Source organism: Ziziphus jujuba, chromosome 5 (assembly GCF_031755915.1).
Source record: "Ziziphus jujuba cultivar Dongzao chromosome 5, ASM3175591v1".
Taxonomy (NCBI): domain Eukaryota; kingdom Viridiplantae; phylum Streptophyta; class Magnoliopsida; order Rosales; family Rhamnaceae; genus Ziziphus; species Ziziphus jujuba.
The window spans coordinates 14,230,739-14,250,007 of record NC_083383.1 but is presented as its reverse complement, the minus strand read 5'-3'; the positions used below and the strand labels follow the sequence as shown (position 1 = coordinate 14,250,007).

Sequence of the window (19,269 nt, the reverse complement as noted above, 5' to 3'; positions counted from 1 at the left end):
AGAATTTGGCGTGCCGCCAGTTTATGAACTCGTATCGACGAGATCTACACAATGATACCTTAGTCAAACAAAAAAAATTAGCTATTGAAAAAGTCAACTTGAACCCATATATTGTTCATTTGGTCAAACTTAGTCAATTTGTTTAAACTTGTTTAATCATATATATTTTTTGGTACGGAGTGTTACATGTTAGTTTCACTTATTGTTCAAAATTGACTTATTTTTTGAAAATTTTGCTAGCCTTTTTTAGTTTTCATTTTTGTTTCACTTTGTCCATTTAGTAATCAAATTATGAATCAACTTATATATCTCATTTGAAATAACACTTTTAACCTTTCTACTTTTTTGTAGATACAAATAATCTATTTATTATTTTATTATTTATATTGGTCTTCAAACAAAAAAAAATAAAATTATTTTTTAATATTTTATACATAAATGTTGTGAAAAAAATTGGTTAGTTATGACTTTTATATATGAATAAAAGAAAATGTTACAATTGTGATGTTGAATAAAATATATAAGTGGATTAAAAATTGACAAGCAAAGTGTGTTAAATTAAAGTGAAGCAAAAATGAAATGTAAGGTGCTGTCAACAGGAAAAAAAAAAAATCAAGGTTATGGCAAAATTTTTAAAAATAGAGATGCGTTTTAGTTTAAAAAAAAAAAAAAAAAGATTTCCAAACAAAAGGATTGAAATGAAATTTACCCAAAAAAAAATAAATAAAAGAGCCAAATTTTATCGATTATCCAGGTCAAATTATTAATCTCTCTCTCTCTTTCTTTCTTTCTTTTTTTTTTTTTCTTTTCAAAATTACTAATTTATGCCAAACATTATATGAAAATAACATCTATCATCTAAAAAAGAATTTATCTTTGATAATAGATACCATTTTGATATTGTCATTTTTATAATTTAATATTGATATGAATTTTTTTTTAATGGTTAATGTCAATATCAATATTAAATTTTATAATTCATGCCTCAACATGATAAAAAATAAAAAAATTAAATTTTAAATTTGATTAAATAGCAATAAAATTCACTTTTAATTATTTTTTTACCAGTCAAAAACAAAAGTAGTATTAACTAATTTATTAAATAACATGAACTCATATACTTTATAAAAATGGGATCTAATAGCAAATTTTATCAATTTTTAGTGTGATAATAAATTTACAATTAGACAAAATTTATCATTTGCAATTGAAAAAGTAAAAATATATTTATATACTATAATTTGGCAATAAAATGACGGAAAGACACCCAATTGGAGATGCCTAAAAGAATCAAATTAACATTTTTTTTTATAGAAAATAAAATTAGATTATTTAAGTAGCAAGCAAGCAGAACAAAGAAGAGGCAATGTCGCAAATCCTTTTAACAATGGCAAAATACGGAAACAAACAATGGCTTTGTAGTCCCGTGGACAAGTCAGCGTATTCTAGATAGATAACAGGTTCAAGAGGAGGAGACGAATAATAAAATAAAATAAAAAACCGAAAAACATAAATAAAATAGCGGCTCTCCCCAGTAGCAGCTCTCCAATCTGCTTCTTCTTCACGATCCCCACCTAGGTTTTGTCTTCTCCATTTTCTTTCTCTAATTCACGATCTTTAATCACATATTCATTTTTTTTCTTTTATTTTCATTCTCTTACGACTTTTGTTTGGATTTTCGTTGTTCTTCTGCAATGATTGGTTTTATGTTTGATTGTTTTTTCTTCTCTCTTTTAACTTGCCAAAATCTCATATGAATGGCCATTTCTGTTTTTTTTTTTTTTTTTTTTTTTGGGGAATTCCTGAAATTTGGTATTTATAACGTTTGTGTTTGAATGTACACTGCGTTTGAATTTCAATGGAATAATAGGGTTCTATGACACTTTTCAAGTTATAATAATATGGAATAAGAGCTGTTCAGAGTTCGCAATTAGATAGATTATCACAATGTGTCAATGGTCATACATAACTAGATTTAAATGGAAAAAAAAAAAAAAAAAAAAAACTTATGCAGAATTTCAAGCCAGCCTTCTTGTTTCTAAAGGTGGGGTGTACAGTTGAGTTGTTCAAAAACATTGGAAGTTTCTTTCATGTAGGAATATGATTTTACAGTGGGAGTCATTGATTGTTTTCAACGTTCCCTATTTTTATTTTTATTTTTTATTTACATGCTCTCAAGCTATTGAAAAATGTTGCAGACCATAGTGGAGGATAAACTAAGCGGAAAAAGTTTTAGAAGATACCAACAATAAACTTGATGTACATGTAATTGAAATGGTGGGAAGTAAGTAGGAGGAAAATGGAATGGGCGGCAAAGGCAAACCATATGGGAGGGATTCCAAGGAAGATAGTGATCACGGCGATTGGGGGTTTTGCAAAGGCCTATGCTTCCCTTTTCAACTCAACCTTCATTCACAATGCCGATACTCTCATTCGTCTTGTCCAATCTAGACCTCCCAGAATACCCCTCATCACCGTAAGCAACCATATGTCCACCTTGGACGATCCTCTTCTCTGGGGGTTCAGGGGATTTCCAACCTGCAATCATAAACTTGCTCGTTGGGTTCTCGCCGCTGAGGACATCTGCTTCAAAAATAGTATCTATTCTTATTTTTTCAGACTTGGTAAGCAAACTAATTTTTTTAAAATTTTTTTTTCCTTAAATTGTTTATTTCAAATTGAAATTGGTGCAGGGAAGTGCATACCTATTACAAGGGGTGCTGGAATTTATCAAAAGCATATGAATGAAGCTCTTGACCGCTTAAGTGATGGAGAATGGGTAATTTTGCTCTTTTTCTCGCCCTTCTTCCCCCTCTATTTCCTTGTGTTTGGACTTACTAAGCTAGATCCTATTTGTTAATGGCTGGAGTTCCTGCCTTACCTGCCTTTGTATCAAACAGCCAGATTGTTGATGCACTACAGTTTTTGCTAATGCTGCATTATCTTTTGTCTACGTAGTTCATGTCATTGACTCATTTTGTTTCTTGTAATCAATGGAATGGTGCATTTTTAATGAATGCACTTAGAATTTTGTTGACTCCTTCTGCTGCAGTCCATGTTATATTTTCTGTGTCAATGCAAACTTTGCTTATTCCATAGTTTATTGGCAGCTTCATACATTCCCAGAAGGAAAAGTATCCCAAGAAGATGCACCCATAAGGCGATTGAAATGGGGAACTGCTAGTCTCATTGTTCGGGCCCCTATAACCCCAATTGTTTTGCCAATTGTACACAATGGATTTGAGCAGGTAGTTTTTCTAATTTTTTTTATATTTATTTTTATAGATTTCTGTGAATATGCTAAGAATGTTTTCCATTTCATATACATTATTTCAAACAAATCATCTGATGCTTTAAGGTGTGAAAATTTATCCTTTTTTGGGAAAAGCATCAAATGAGTTTGTGGTATTTCTGACAGGACTAAAAATGCTAGCCACCAGTTGTTTTGAAATTCCTTATCATTTATCCTCTTAATTTATAAAACTAAAATTTCTCTTGTTGTATTTTTCCAACATACATTTTGTCATATGAAGTCAGGTTTGGATTGTTTGACCAAGCAGTTGAACCATGACTGGAATCTAACCCTGAAATGATAGCCAGTTTGTCCTGGTAATTATATCTGCTCTAAACATTGTTTTGAGTTGTTGCTGTCATAGCATATTGGATGTTGGAAAACTTCTTGTATTCACCCTCCCCCAAAAACACTTACACACATGACTGCTTCAGGTGCCATTTGTCATCTTACATGGAAAGCATTAACACACATGACTGCTTCAGGTGTCATTTGTCATCTTACATAGAAAACATTACCATCTTATCCCGAAAATATGATGTATAAGAACAATTAAGGTGGTTGGACCCTAATTCATGAGAAAGGCAAAAGATTATATTGGTGCCCATCATTTAAACATACAGTTTGACCACTGAAAAATATCATTTTTCGTCGAGAAAGCTAGTTATAATATGTTTGACCACCTGTTTATTGCTGCTAAATATACAACAATCTCTTTATACAACAAAATTTAAGCTTTCTTTATCAAAAGGAATTTAAGGAAAAAAAAAAAAAAATGTTGCTGGATGGTACCTACTTCATTGCCTCCAACCGTTTCTGGTTCCTCTATTGAAACAGGATCCTTCATTGATTTGTTATTCTGTCCACTTTTTCCAATTTCTGTCTCAACTCTTGATTAGTTTTCAAGATTGAATGACCAATTCTTCTTTGGATCCTCAATTGGATTGTTTTCCAAGAATGTTGAGCTGGGTATGTAAGCCATGTATCCAGGAGGAACTTAAAAGAAGAGCTTTTGGTTTTTTGCACTTGCTGCAGGAATTGGAGACATGAAAAGGGAAAGATGGAAGAAGCTGCTGTAGGCAGCAGGAACATATGCAACTACTGATATTGATGTCGAGGCTTTAATGCCTGTAGACATTCTGTTTGCTGCCTGACCTCAATGTTCTTGACCCCTGGTCCTAGTTGTCCCATTCATTCCAACGCTTTTGCTTCTCCTTTAGATGCCAGATGCTTATTTCAATGTCTTTCTTAGTACTGTCTTGGGCATGACTAACTCTTCTAAATACTCTTAGATTTGCACAGTTTCAGATTGCTATATTATATAAGTTCATTGTGTGAAATTTTTTAAGAACATAATTTGATTTTGTTTGCTATGACATATCTGTTCATATTTGCTCCTGTTTAATTTTTCCAGGTGATGCCTGAGAAGTTTTTTTGGGGTAGAAGGCCACCTATTCCATTATGTAACAAGAATATTAACATAATTGTCGGCGAGCCAATAGAATTTGACCTTCTTAAAATGAGGCAGATGGCAATTTCTCTGTCTCATAATGTGTCATCTCCAGCATTAGGATGGCCTACCTGCGCTAATGGTCTGGACGAGGCAGCGCAAAGATATCTCTACACTGCAATCTCTGAGAAAATTTGGACTGCCATGGAGAACTTACGAATTTTGGGTAAAAATTTAAAGCCTAAGCTCCAAGAATAATAGGTAAGAGCATTTTGATGATCTTTCCCAAAAAAAAAAAAAAAAAATTCATAATAAATGAGGGATAACAATCTTTTTTGGAGGATTGTCCGATTAAATTTTTGTAAAATCTCTTTATTATTTTATTTGTTTATCTAAATTGCTTTCTTTTAAGTGCAAATGTAATCCTTCTTGCTTTTATTTACTGCAGTGTAAGATTCTGCTGAGCTAAATATTATGCTTATGAGGCACAAAAAACTCTCAATTTGCTTTTGTGTCCAGTGGATGGAAAGCATTAATGTGATAAATTTTGCTTGTAAGTAAAACGAAGATGTTTTATCAAAAAACAGAGGAAAAGAAAAAGTAAATAGGATTTAGGCATTATTATGAAATGTTATTCAGTTCGTTTTACAACAAAATAAATAAATAAAATGTTATTAAGTTTAGCCATTTCAATTAATTATGTGTGATTCCTTGTGTGCACTGGCCAAAACCGGCTTAGGACCTCTTTCCTAAAACATATTTCCTTAAAATAAAAAATAGTGGCCTCTTAAAAATATAAAGTGTCCCATTTTTTTTTTTTTTGTTATTTTTTGAAAAATATGTAATTTTTTATTTATAATGTAATCTTTTGAAAATAGTTAATTTTTCTTTCATATACCTATTTTTCCTATGGAAGGTACGTAAAAATATTTTATGACGTTATTCAACCGAAATTTTCATTTTCTATCCAGTTGTTTGTTTCTATATTTTATGATTTTGCATGAATGTTAAGGTCATTTTCCGAGGGAAAAAAAAAAAAAAAAACTTCATTTCAGTTTGATTCAAAATTGTAGCACATAAATCCCAATTTAAGATGTATTTGGACAACCAATAAAGAAATAAAAAAAGAAGAAGATGTATTTGGACAAAATTTTGTGTACATAATTATTAGTTTAATGAAATAATTTGTATCATCATCCATTTCAAAAATATATTTTATTCAGTATCCCTAATCAAAATTTATGACAGCTTTATTGGCCAACTATAGCTCACATGTTCTTTGTATCAATTTAAACGTCTTTCGTCCATCCATTCTTCATCTAAACTTATTTTTTACCATATTACCAGAAAACAAAATTAATAAATAAAAAAAAAAATTTCCTTTTTTTTGCTTAAATAAAAAAAACTCATTTCTGACTTTGATTTTTGAGGCCGTTAATTGAATACACTCCCATCATAATAAAAAAATAATATATAAATGAAATGGAAATAAAAAATTCTTCTTGTTCAAAGATAAAATCTACGAATAACAAAGTTCACAACTATTCACCTAAAAAAAAGTTCACAACTTGGCCAAGATATTAAATTAGGAAATCTACATCAACATTGATTGAGAAGATAATTTAATGTTTCAAAAAGAAAAACAATCAAATTAATTTTTTTTTTCTTTGAAATATATATATATATATATATATTTATAAAATTTTGACAAATATTCTTGCTTGCTTGTGTTTAGAAACAGTTTTTCTATATTTTAAAATTAAAATTTGTTTTTGGAATTGGAGCTGTTAGGCTATCGTATGAATGGGAACAGATTAAATAAATAAATAAATAAATAAAATAACAAAATCCGGAAACACATTAAAAAAAAAAACGCGGCTCTCCCCGGCAAGCTTCTTCTGCAAGTTCTCTCCTCTCCTGCACCGCATAGGTTTGCTATTTTCTCTTCTCTTTCTTTCATCTATTTTCTTCACGATCTCTGCTATCAGATATGAGATTTTTTTATTTAATTTTTTTACTAATTTTGTTTGGCTTGTTTAATTTTTTTTTTTTTTTTTTTTGGGTGAGTTTTTACTTGTTAAAAGCCAAAATTGATGTCTACTTCTGATTTTTTTTTTTCTTTTGGTTTGGAATCGCTCTGGATATCTGAAATTTGGTATATATCTTTTGTGTTTGAATGTCCACTGTGTTTGAATTTTAATGGAATATGCGGGTTTTTTTTTTTTTTTTTTTTTTTTTGAAGTGGGTTCGAATTTTGTGTAGGTGGTGAAGTATTGATTAGAAAAGTAAGTGTTTATTGAATCATTTATTTGGGTTCAAACGAATAATAAAATGGAATAAAAGCTATTGAGAGCTTGCTTAGCCTAAGATTTGTGAGAAAAAAAAGTGATGCCAAGTTGGAGCATAGATCACAATTTGTGCAATGATTATTCATAAGTAGATTTGTCAGGAAAAAAAAATTATATAGAATTCGAAGCATTCTTTGTTGTTTCTAAGGTTGGATGTAAATTTGGGCTGTTCAAATTTCGTTTAAGAGTATGATTTTACAGTGGGAGTCATTGATTGTTTTCAACATTCGCTGATTTTTTCCATGCCCCTAAGCTATTGGAAAAATGTTGCAGGCCCCCTAGTGGAGGAGAAATTAAAAGAAAAGTTTTAGAAGATACAAACACTTCACTTAATGTACATGCAATTGAATTGGTGGGAAGTAAGCAGGGGGGAAATGGAATGGGCAGGAAAAGGCAAATCATATGGGTGCGATTTCAAGGAACATGATGTTCATGGTGGTTTGGGGATTTGCAAAGGCCTTTGCGTAACCTTCTCAGCTCCACCTTTGTTTACAATGCTGCCACTCTCATTCATCTTGTCCAATCTCAACCTCCCAAATTAGTGCAAAAGCAATCTGGCTGTTTGTTGCAAAAGGCTGGTACTCCAATCTTGCCTAATTGGATATAAGCTTAGTAAATCTAAACATATGGAATTGGGAAAAAAAGAATGCAAAATTACCCATTGTCCATCAATTAAGTGATCAAGAGCTTCGTTCATGTGCTGTTGATAAATTTCATCAACTCTTGTCATAGGTATGCACTTCCCTGCGCCAATTTCATTTCAAAATAAACGATTCCAAATAATAAAAGAAAAAAGAAAAAGATGTTAGTTTGCTTAGAAAGTCAGAAAACATAAGACAAAATTGTATTTTTGAAGCAGATCTCTTCAGCAGTGACCGCCACTAGCGAATTTGTGATTGGAGGATGGAAATTCCTTGAACCCCCAGAGAAGAGGATCAGCCAGGTGGACATGTAGTTGCTAATGAATGAGAGTGTTGGCATTGTAAACGGTGGAGCTGAGAAGGGTGGCAAATGCCTTTGCAAAACCCCCCACAACCATGAACACCGTCTTCCTTGGAATCCCTCCCATACGCCCATTCCATTTTCCTCCTACTTACTTCCCACCATTTTAATGTTTTCTAATAATTATTGAGGCCTCTTATTGCGTTGTTGGACAACATAACTTTTTATTTACTTTTTTTAACATAGCAAAAGTTAAGAGTTTTACAGTTTTATTATATTATATATATAAAAAGAAATTGTGTTGTTATGGTAATAAAAGTGCAAAAACTGATAAAACTCAATTGGTTGGTGTTTGTTATAGAAGAAGAATAAGATGAAGGTATTTGATGCGCACTGTCACCTGCAAGACCCGAGAATCTTCAGCAAAGCATCCCAAGTGATTGCCAAAGCCGTTGATTGTGGTGTTGTTCGTTTTGTGGTGAATGGAGTGTCAGAGAATGACTGGCATCTGGTGAAGCAAATGAGCGAATCTTATTCTAATTCTGTCATAATTCCTTGCTTTGGTCTCCATCCCTGGTATTATGCACTAACTAATTCTAAATCAATCTTCTTTCTTCTTGTTGATAAATTCGGAAATGGAAATTTTAGGTATGTTGCGGAAAGAACGCCTAGTTGGCTTAACACCTTGAAACAATTGTTTGAGTCTACACCCTCTGCTGCTGTTGGAGAGATTGGGTTGGACAAAGGTTCCCGTGGAAAACAAGTTCCTTTCACTGAACAGGTAGTTTTCTTTTTAGCACTATTATATGCTTTCTGCTTTATGTTTCAATTACTTTTTAAAATGCTCTTCTTGTCTTCAGCTTCAAGTATTTGAGCAGCAGCTTAATCTTGCCAAACACTTAGGAAAACCTGCATCTGTACATTGTGTTCGCGCTTTTGGGGATCTTCTTCAGATATTGCAGTATGCGTGTAATTAATTTTCGCCATACATTGATCATATTGTCATAAGATTTATATCTTATGATGAATTATTGTTATCTCAGACGTATGGGGCCTTTTCCTGCTGGCATAATTCTTCATTCTTACATGGGTTCTGCTGAGATGGTTCCTGAATTTGCCAAGCTTGGTTCTTACTTTTCATTCTCTGGATTTCTCATGTCCATGGAAGCTCGAAAGGCTAAAAGGATCCTGGAGAAGGTTATTTTCCATCACATTCTATCATGTCATCTTTTATGTCAAATCCCTGAACATTGTCATAAATTATGTGGTCTTCCTTTTGTAGGTTCCTCTAGAAAGAATCTTGTTGGAGACAGATGCACCTGATGCATTGCCCATGTCCAAGTTAGATTCCTTGTATCTGGTTGAAGGAGATTCTTCCCTCGAACAGCTTCAGGTCCAACAGGGCATTTCAACTTCAAATAGTGCTGCAACTCTCCCTGATACTGTAAGGGATGCATCAGCCCTCCCAAAAGGAACACTTAATCATCCAGCAAACATTCTTAATGTAAGTCCAGCATACGCTTCTCTACAATTGAAGTAAATTATATAATATTTCTTATAAGCAAACATGCCCTGTGTAGATTTTATCCATATCTTACAAGTGATCAATTTCGGCGTGCTGATGTGATGGTAGATATTATTCCAGTAAAAGCTTTGCACTCTAGTTAAGGCAGCATCATTTGTATCATGGTTGTCAACATGAATAAATTTCCTTTTCCAAATTAATTTGGTCTTTTGGGAAGTGTTATCCTTGTGCTTCTCTTGTCTCATATTTTGTATATCTTGCATTGTGAAAATTCACCACAATTTGATGTGGATAACATGAAATCATCCGAGGAAAGGAAAAAATCACGATGAAATATTTAATTGGAGTAAATTTTTACATCATTAAAATGTATTTTTTACTGCAACTTCCATTGTTTGAACTTTGGATGGAATAGATCCAACCAATCAGAGGAAAAATGTTAGAATAATTTTTATTATTTTTCTTTCCTGATGCACCATAATGTAGTATTAAATTTCATTTCTGTACATCCAAATTTTTTGAAACTGTTATCTTGAAGAAGGTATTTTATACTCTTATTATCTCTTTACTATGTTGTGTTTCAAGTTCGGTTTAGTTTTATGGTAAATGGCTCCGTTTCAGGTACTCACTTATGTTGCCTCTTTGATGGAGATGACTACAGAGGACCTTGCAGAAGTAAGTTATCAGAACGCAGTACGCTTATTCTCATTTGAAGATCGTTCAAGTTGTTGAAAGAATGAATCAGTTTTCTCATTACCTTGTCATATATATAGGATCTACATTGTACCTATTTTTACTTGAAAATGTATGATACATGTATACTCTTAAATAATACATGGGAAATGAATTTTCTACTTGGTTACACTATGATCGGCGTAGTTTTTGCCTGTAACAAAATATTAGTAAGCTATATTTTCGATTCCAAACGTCATGTGCTCAAATTCTGCAGTCATGCAAGAAAATGCAGGAATCATATCAGATGAATTTCAAGTCCTATGACATTGTTCACTCATGTATCCAGAAGTAGTTCAAACATTTCATTAAGATTGATTGGATTTCCCATAAATTTTTAGAGTTAATGTGGAAATGGATCACTGTTTTTCCCCCACCTTTTTTTTTTTTTTTCTTTCGTTTTTGGTCCTTATTCTAAATATTGAAAAAACATTTTAAGACACATGTTGAGATAGAATCAAAAACTCGTGTACTCCACCACAACAAGATCTTCGCAATGTCTTTAATAATTAGGAACAAATGCCACAATAATTTTTAATTTGTTGGTTGTAACACGTTTTAATTTGCTATTTTTTCAATATTGTAATTTTATTATGAAAATTATCAGTACAAGTATTATTTTTTTTAGAACTCTTATTTATAAAATGAGGGTTTATGTTTAAATATTTTATTTTTGTGTATTGTCAGAATACTAAAAGATTATTTAAATTGTAGTGTAGATAATATGATTTGTAGCATGGATGAAGTTATATTTTAAATAAATAATGTTATATTTAAAGAATAGTAAAATAGGAAAAAGTTATATTGATATTTTTCATAATAAAAATATAATATTAAAAAAATAACAAATTAAAAGAATACAGGCGAAATTTATCCTTTTTTTAATTATAGAATATTAGCAAGATTTTGTTTGCTTGTATGCCCAAAATAATAAAGTGAACGAGGATGAAATAATTAATAGACTTGACGGACAACAAAGTACCGCCATTATTTCTCCACAAAAGGATAGCATAGAAGTTGACAATATTGTCAAAAAAAAAAAAAAAATGGAAAGAAAAGATTGAAATTGATATCCTCCTTCCCCACCCAAATAAAATCCTCCACTTAACGACTTAAAATCTTACACGTGTTAATTTTAGAGAAAAAATAAAAATAAAAGTGGACCCACTTTTCGTTGTTCATGCTTCAACCACGCCATGTCTTACACGCCACAACCTCAACCTCACGCCACTCCACTCATCTTCTGCTTCTTCACTCACTCGGACTAAAATCGACCAAGTCACTCAGTTTCGGACTTTCAATCCCTGATGAGTCTCGCTCTGAAGGAGCCCATGAAACCCACTTTGCTTGTTTCTTTTCTTCTTCATTTTCTGGTTCTGTTATCCCATGCGACGACGGACCATGATGCCGATTCCGGTAGCAGCGGCACCAGTATAGTTTTCACCACGCTTGGCAGACTAGACTACGCCTTCGACATCTTCAGCCTTCCCATTCAAAACCCACCCTCTGAAACCCGCGAAACCAAAATCACTGATGGTCAATCGGTGAATTTCAATGGCCACTTTCCATCTCCATCATCGATCTCTCTCCTGCGCAATCGGACTCTGATTCGAACCGTCGGTGGACGACCTGACGCACCGCCTCTGCAACTCATCTATGTAACCGAGAGAGATGGGTTGTCTAATATATACTATGATGAGGTTTATTCCGACGATCTTTTCCCCCAAATCGCTGGAAAAAGATCTGCTCTCGAAGTTCGGAATCGAGTTCAGATACCTTTGTTGGATTTGAAACAGAGCGAACATCGAGCTTCTATGAAAGACAAACCCAGTTTGACCGGAGATTACTTGGTCTACGTTTCGACCCATGAGGAATCCGGCGAGGCCAGGACGAGTACGGCTGCTGTGTACTCCACCGAGTTGAAATCCGGCGTGACTCGGAGACTGACTCCGTACGGTGTCGCTGATTATAGCCCTTCGGTTTCGCCTTCTGGGGATTGGACGGCCGTCGCTTCGTACGGACCAAAAGGATGGCAAGGTGAGGTTGAGGAACTCAGTACGGATATCTATGTTTTCTTGACTCGGGATGGGACTCAGCGAGTCAAAGTGGTTGAACACGGTGGTTGGCCTGCTTGGGGAGACGAGAGGACTCTGTATTTCCACCGGAGAGGAGAAGATAAGTGGTGGAGCATTTACAGAGCGATTCTTCCGAAAACCGGTCCGATTTCCACCGAATCGGTGGTCGTTGAGCGAGTCACCCCGCCGGGTCTCCACGTCTTCACTCCGGCGACATCCCCGGGGAACAAAAAGTTCATCGCCGTTGCAACGAGAAGACCAACTTCTCAGTTTCGCCACATAGAGCTCTTCGACCTCAAAACCAACGAGTTCAAAGAGCTGACTCGTCTTGTGTCGCCAAAATCCCACCATTTGAACCCGTTCATCTCGCCCGATGCAACCCGGGTCGGGTACCACCGTTGCAGAGGACAAGAAAATGGAAGAGGAAGCTCCAACTCCAAGCTCGTACTTCAGAACCTTCCAAGCCCAGTTCCGGAGATCTCTCTCTTCCGAATCGACGGTTCCTTCCCGAGTTTCTCACCCGCCGGTGATCGTATCGCTTACGTCGACTTCCCAGGTGTTTACATCATTGATCCTGACGGTCAGAATCGACGCCAGGTGTACGAAGCAACCGCCTTCTCCACCTCGTGGGACCCAGTTCGCAAAGGGATCATATACACCAGTGCTGGACCCGAATTTGCCACTGTGAGTACGGAGGTTGACATCATATCCATCGACATTAACGATGTTGACCAACCAGCCGTCAAGAAGTTGACCACCAACGGCAAAAACAATGCTTTCCCTTCAGCTTCACCCGATGGTAAATGGATCGTCTTCAGGTCGGGTCGGACCGGGTACAAAAACCTGTACATAATGGACGCTGAGAATGGAGAGAAAAGCGGGCTCCGCAGGCTAACCGAAGGTCCATGGTCCGATACCATGTGTAATTGGTCGCCCGACGGTGAGTGGATCGTGTTTGCTTCGGATCGGGATGACCCGGGTAGTGGGGGCTTCGAATTGTACCTGATCCACCCGAACGGAACCGGGTTGAGAAAATTGATACAAAGCGGGTCGGGTGGTCGGACCAACCACCCGTGGTTCAGTCCGGATGGGAAGAGTGTAGTATTTACCTCGGATTACGCAGCTATATCAGCTGAGCCGATATCAAACCCACATCATTATCAGCCTTACGGTGAGATCTTCACGGTGAAATTGGACGGGTCTGATTTGAGGAGGTTGACGCATAATTCTTATGAGGATGGGACCCCGTTTTGGGTTCCGAAACGCATCAAGGCCGTTGATGTGGTGTGGCCTGAAGATAAGCCACTGTGCGAATTTGAGGATTTGCACTGGCTGAATGAGATGCCAAGCCAATTGTTTGGGGCTAAAGCCAGATTTCCCAACATGACTTATCAGTGTGGTGTGTCGTTTTAGTTGATCAAACATTTTGTTTTAGGTTCTACTTTGTATTTCAGGCTTGCATAACGGTGTCTTTATATATATATATATATATATATGTATATATGAATGTAGAAATCGCCCACGAAACACATTTTGTAACATATTGTAACATATAATAACAGCATGGATTTGTTGTTGTATGTTTCATATATTCCGTAACTTCCATTTTATGGAATGTTTTCGACTTCCTTCACAACAATAACGATTCTATATATATATATATTATATAGCCACACACATCTTCTTAGCGAGTATTTTGGAGGTGTACCAATAAATAACCAAAAAAAGGAAAAAGAAGAAAATCTAGAATTGATCAATTGCGTTTAATTTCATATTATTTTGCGTTTTGAGTTTCCTCCTTAATTTCTCTCTGGTATCTCGAACATATTCTGACAATTTGCCATAGAGATGGCGATGGTTGCATACCTAACAACCGCAACACATGGAGATGGCTTATGGATGATATAATCTCAAACAACACAGTCTAACTTAAGCTTAATTTGCAACATTAATTAATTGATTTGTCGGGTAGATTAGAATGTAATGCTTCATATTTGTGCTATTTCAAATGTGAAATATATTAAGCTACCTAATGTCAATACAATACAATATAATAAATATATGTATATATATATATATATAAATAGGGATATTGGCGCATGTCGTGCCTAAACTATACCGCATTTTGCACTTTGATCTTTCTATATTTATTTATTTATTTTTGTTTTTGTACATTTGGTTCCTAAACAATTTATCATTCAAAAATTTGTTATTAGGAGGGACCGAAGCACAATTTCGGTACATTTTTCCTTGGACCATATGTACCAATATTTAAAAAAGTAAAATAAAAGTACTTTTTAAAAAGATTTTTAAAAAAATAATTTAAATTTAAAAAATATTTTAACTAAAAAGTTGTACATTTCATACCAAACCATATTTAAGATTGAATTCGGTACTAACGTTTTTGAAATTTTTTTAAAAGAATATCAAATAAAAAATAATATAAAAATATATAAATGTTAAATAATATTTTCTTATAAATTATAAAAAAGTAAGATAAATAAATGAAGGAAGTAAGAAGAAACTTCGGTGAATGGCATTTGACTCTAAGAATAAAGTTTTTAAAGAATTATTTGTATATATATATATATTTTTTAAAATTTTTATCTTTTTTAGAAAATAACAATTCAAAACAATTTTAGTACTTGCCTGACGTTTTACTTTCCTGATTATCTATTTTAAAAAATATAATTTCTTAAGATTTTTAAACAATTACTTATGAAAAATATTTTATTTTTAATGAAATTATTTAAGGCTTTTTTTAGAGTTTATTGGATATGTGGTCACTAAACTGTGTCAACGTTACACTTTGATCCCTTTCACATGGATTTTTGGACGAAAAATTGGTTAAGGACTAATAATGCAACAAAATCAGCAGTTGACCATGTTGCTTAAAATAAAAAAAAAATTAGAGAGCAAAGTTTGAAATATAGTATGGTTTAGGGACTACATGTGCGAATATCCTCTCTCTCTCTCTCTCTCTCTCTCTCTCTCTCTCTAAATATATATATATATATATATTATAATGTTACATATGTTTTATGTTTTCAAAAAAATAAAAACAGTTTTTACAATTATTTGGTAATTAAAATTGTTATTAATGATTAATTATAATATCATGATCAACCAAATTTTTGTATCAGCCTAATCGATATTCTTTAATTAATTGTTTATTGAAACAAATGTCTATATTTAACATTTTAAAATTTAGTCTTCAGGTATTTATAAGCTTGATTCAATGGTAAAAGATAAAAACTATTGAGATGTAAAAGTTTTTTTTTTTTTTTCTCTCTGTATAATGATCTAAATTTGAATATTTCATTTTTAATATCAAAACTGAGGTTTTCAATGTCTAGTTAAAATCCTTCTTCTTCCATCTATAATGTTGAAAAAAAAAAAAAAAAAACATATTTGCAATGTTGACCTTAGCTTTTGTGTTCTAGATATTTTTGTTAAAACAAGGAAGAATAGAAGAAATTAAACTTATATTCTAAAATTGTTGTCTGATTACAGTATGTGGTAATTAATCATATAATTTTGGATCGATATCAATTTACTCCGATTTAAGTTAAAATCAATATTTATACCTCTTTGGTTTTAAAAATATCACCTACTTTTCTTTTCAAATTTTTTTACCTGCTTACTTATTATTACATTCACATCCTTACGCTTAATATCAATTTCTACAAGATTATAATTGAAATTTTCAAAACAAGATGGGTTCAAAAACCAACATACGATCAACTTTGATGATAAAAGGTTCCATTATCAAATGGTACAGTCAAGCATGGTTGTCCATCTAAGACGTCGATCCTCTGTTTGGCTTTTTCAATATTAGTGTATGCTTGACTTCTTATCTTGACTATTTATTTTAAAAATCATTTAATTCATTTAATAAATCACATGACTTTCATATGGCTACTAAAGCTCGTCTCATGTGCTTTACATGTGAGGTTTTTTTATTTTTTATTTATTTATATTTTTAACTTGTTTCTTTGTCCCCTCGGTTTGAGTACGTTATTCAATGGAAGAAAATAAGATTTGCTTTACCAACCCAAAAAAAATAAAATAAAATAAAATCCATCCATATAAACAAGGAGAAGCTGCTGGTAAGCAATGGATAAAAATAAAGAACTTTTACATGCTTGTTTAAATTAACAACTTCTTTGTTGTTTAAGTCTAGAGCACATGATGGGAGTGTTGGGTGATGTAATTGGACAGAGAAAGAGAACAGAAGATGATTCAGGGATAGATCAAGAAATTCATACAAGTCTCCTACATAGTTGATGTGAAGCCAAAGTTATCGCTATGGAAGAAATTAGAAGGGGGGGGGGGGGGGGGGGGATTCTTTTTTAATTATTGGAGATGACAATTGCAAAAACTTGAAGTTTCTTTAATTTTCCTCCATTGCTTACCAACAGATTCTCTCTATTTATGTAGATTTTGTTTGTTCCATTGAAGATCAAACTCAGACAAAAGGGAAAAAGCAAAGAAAAGATAAAAAAAGAAAAAAAGACAAAAAGAAAAACTCTTGTGTAAAGCACATAAGATGATCTTTATCAGCCATGTGAAATCCATGTGATGCGCCTTTTACTTTTACCTAGGGTGGACAAAAATCAAACAAACCAACTAAGTCGATATATTTGATTTGGTTTGGATTGATTTTAGCTTATTAATTGGTTTGATTTGGTTAAATATATAAAAAAACTCAAAACGATCGGTTGGGATTGCGGATTGCGGATTGAAGGAAATTTTATCCAATCCAATCCAATCCGCATCAAACCGATCATAAATTAAATTAATATTTTATTTTACTTATATATATAAATATAATATATAATTATAAAATAAAACTATTATTTTATTTATTGTGAGAATGGGATTGAAGAGTATGGACGAAGACCTTTTAAAACAATTTTCATTTTTATGGATTGTTAGTTTATTTAATTATAAGTTCATTTTGAAATTTAAGATTCAAATATAGGTTGTATTCTATTTTATAATTAATAATGGTTGTAGATTTGTTGTAAAATTTATTTGTTGGTATATAATGTATTTATATAATTAGGTTGTAGTTGTCAACTTATATTGTAGTTGAATGATTTGTTGTATTATTTTACTTGTATTGTAGTTGTATGGTTTCATGTTATATTGTAGTTAATAGTTAGTTTATTTGGTGTTTTTGCTAGGTGAATGTATGTTAAAATTACTTAATTTAGATATTATTTAATTTATATAATAGCTTGAAAAATATACTTAATTCAAAATATAATGCATGAATATGATTGAAGATTGATAATTAAAAAGACCTAAAAAAACTTTATGCAATTTTGAGCCCAATGTATACAATTTCTATATCAAAATAGCATAAATATAAAAATTTGGGCCTAGACCTAATATGAGATCCAAACCGATCCAAACCGTTAATTCAATCCAAACCAACCAATGACCATCGGTTTGGTTCAATTTCGGATTGAACATGGCAGTTGATTTGGTTCGGTTTCGTACCCAATCCAAACCAAATTGGTCGCTTCGGTTTAAAAAAATCTATAAAACCGAACTGAATCACACCGAACCCACCCCTGCCTGTGGATTAAATGGTCTTTAAAATGAATGTCCAAAATGGGAATTTAAACACAAACACTGAAAAGGCCAAACAAAAATCTTGGTCCGTCCATAAAAAGCTGAAACAAACTTGCATGGAATAATTCATAGCAAGGATTGACATATAACTCTCTAATCTAAGCCATGAAAGTTCTTGCCTAGAAAACATAAAATATTTAAATTCAAATGAAACAGCAAATAAATATGATATTATGAATTAAAAAAAAAATTAAGTTAATCTTACAATCAACTTGCACTTGACAACTTAAAAACAGAGCACAAAACAAACATATTGTCAAAGTTATTAGGATTATAATTTCTCCCAACAGATTAATCTTGCCATGTTGTCAAAACTTTTTTTTTTCCTATGTTGATAAACGTGTTTATATATATATATATATATATATATATAGGGTCATATTCAAATTAAATCTTTAATAATAAAAAATAATGAGAAATTAAAAAGGTAAGAGTATTTATATGCTGTATATATTCAAGAAATAACGATACTAAAAATTGTAACTTTATTGGAGGGAAAAAAAAATTAATATAACTATGGTTGCAAATTTTCTAGGAAAATTACAATAACTTATAAAGATATTAAGTACTATTTAATAAGAAAAACCTAATATAATAAAAAATGACCCACCTTATTATTATTTTTATTATTTTTATCTTGTAATTTAAAATTTCAATTTTTAAAACTATTCAAAATATTTTTTAAGAAATTTAAAAACAATCAAAATATTAGGGGCTGATTAAATGGGGAACTTATGTCATTGGACATTAAATGTATGATTAAAGGAGAGTGGAAATAAAGATTACGACTTTTTAACTTATGACAGATAATTTCTTCTTTCATACACTCATCCAAAATTTGAAAATAAAACCTAAATGGAAATATTTTGTCAAGGAAATGATCTTATAGCTGAATATTAAACCAAGTAAGTGAAGCTTAGACAAGGTTAGAAAAAGAAGCAACATACTTCCAAATTCGCTTTCTTAATGATGTGCATGAGAGCACCTGAAGAACACCACAGTACCTACAACCTCTAAGTCATTTAAAAAAATATATATTAAAAGAGCCAATCTACATTAATCAACTTAGACATTTACCAGTATACTTGAAATCAATGAAGGGTGATCAGAACCTGTAAACTCACATGCAACTCAGATAAATACACATATTATGCATTATAACAATTATGTGTACGGTGTATCTATCAAAGTAGCACGCATGTACAAACAGGCTAATACCCAATTTTTTTGTAATGACATATCTTAGGCCTAATAAATCATTT

General features: G+C 32.5%; 3 protein-coding genes across 9 annotated transcripts; all 3 read left to right on the top strand.

Annotated features, from left to right (window-relative positions):
* Window positions 1-1,345: 1,345 nt before the first annotated feature.
* LOC107421022 (N-acylphosphatidylethanolamine synthase) lies at window positions 1,346-5,425 on the top strand. 3 transcript variants are annotated; one of them, XM_016030140.4, is made up of 6 exons: window positions 1,348-1,578; window positions 2,199-2,624; window positions 2,694-2,779; window positions 3,111-3,248; window positions 4,707-5,003; window positions 5,191-5,425. In XM_016030140.4, the coding sequence occupies exons 2-5, from the start codon at window positions 2,300-2,302 to the stop codon at window positions 4,998-5,000; spliced, it is 843 nt and encodes a 280-aa protein (XP_015885626.1). In that variant the 5' UTR covers window positions 1,348-1,578; window positions 2,199-2,299; the 3' UTR covers window positions 5,001-5,003; window positions 5,191-5,425. The 3 variants fall into 3 exon arrangements, with proteins under 3 accessions (XP_015885627.1, XP_015885626.1, XP_015885628.1); XM_016030141.4 differs by lacking the exon at window positions 5,191-5,425 and having other exon boundaries at window positions 1,346-1,578; window positions 2,199-2,597; window positions 4,707-5,184; XM_016030142.4 differs by lacking the exon at window positions 5,191-5,425 and having other exon boundaries at window positions 4,707-5,184.
* A 1,089-nt stretch (window positions 5,426-6,514) lies between these two features.
* Window positions 6,515-10,424, top strand: LOC107421023 (uncharacterized). Of its 5 annotated transcripts, none has more exons than XM_025075150.3 (8): window positions 6,542-6,672; window positions 7,364-7,424; window positions 8,397-8,608; window positions 8,681-8,813; window positions 8,893-8,993; window positions 9,076-9,229; window positions 9,315-9,536; window positions 10,179-10,424. In XM_025075150.3, exons 3-8 carry the CDS (start codon window positions 8,406-8,408, stop codon window positions 10,287-10,289), a joined length of 924 nt encoding a protein of 307 aa, XP_024930918.3. In that variant the 5' UTR covers window positions 6,542-6,672; window positions 7,364-7,424; window positions 8,397-8,405; the 3' UTR covers window positions 10,290-10,424. The 5 variants fall into 5 exon arrangements, with proteins under 5 accessions (XP_015885629.3, XP_015885632.3, XP_024930918.3 ...); XM_025075149.3 differs by having other exon boundaries at window positions 8,394-8,608; XM_016030143.4 differs by lacking the exon at window positions 7,364-7,424 and having other exon boundaries at window positions 6,515-6,672; window positions 8,394-8,608.
* Window positions 10,425-11,403: 979 nt separating this feature from the next.
* On the top strand, window positions 11,404-13,944 carry LOC107421031 (uncharacterized). The gene has a single exon (XM_060817367.1). The coding sequence runs from the start codon at window positions 11,597-11,599 to the stop codon at window positions 13,775-13,777; it is 2,181 nt and encodes a 726-aa protein (XP_060673350.1). The 5' UTR covers window positions 11,404-11,596; the 3' UTR covers window positions 13,778-13,944.
* Window positions 13,945-19,269: the final 5,325 nt, after the last annotated feature.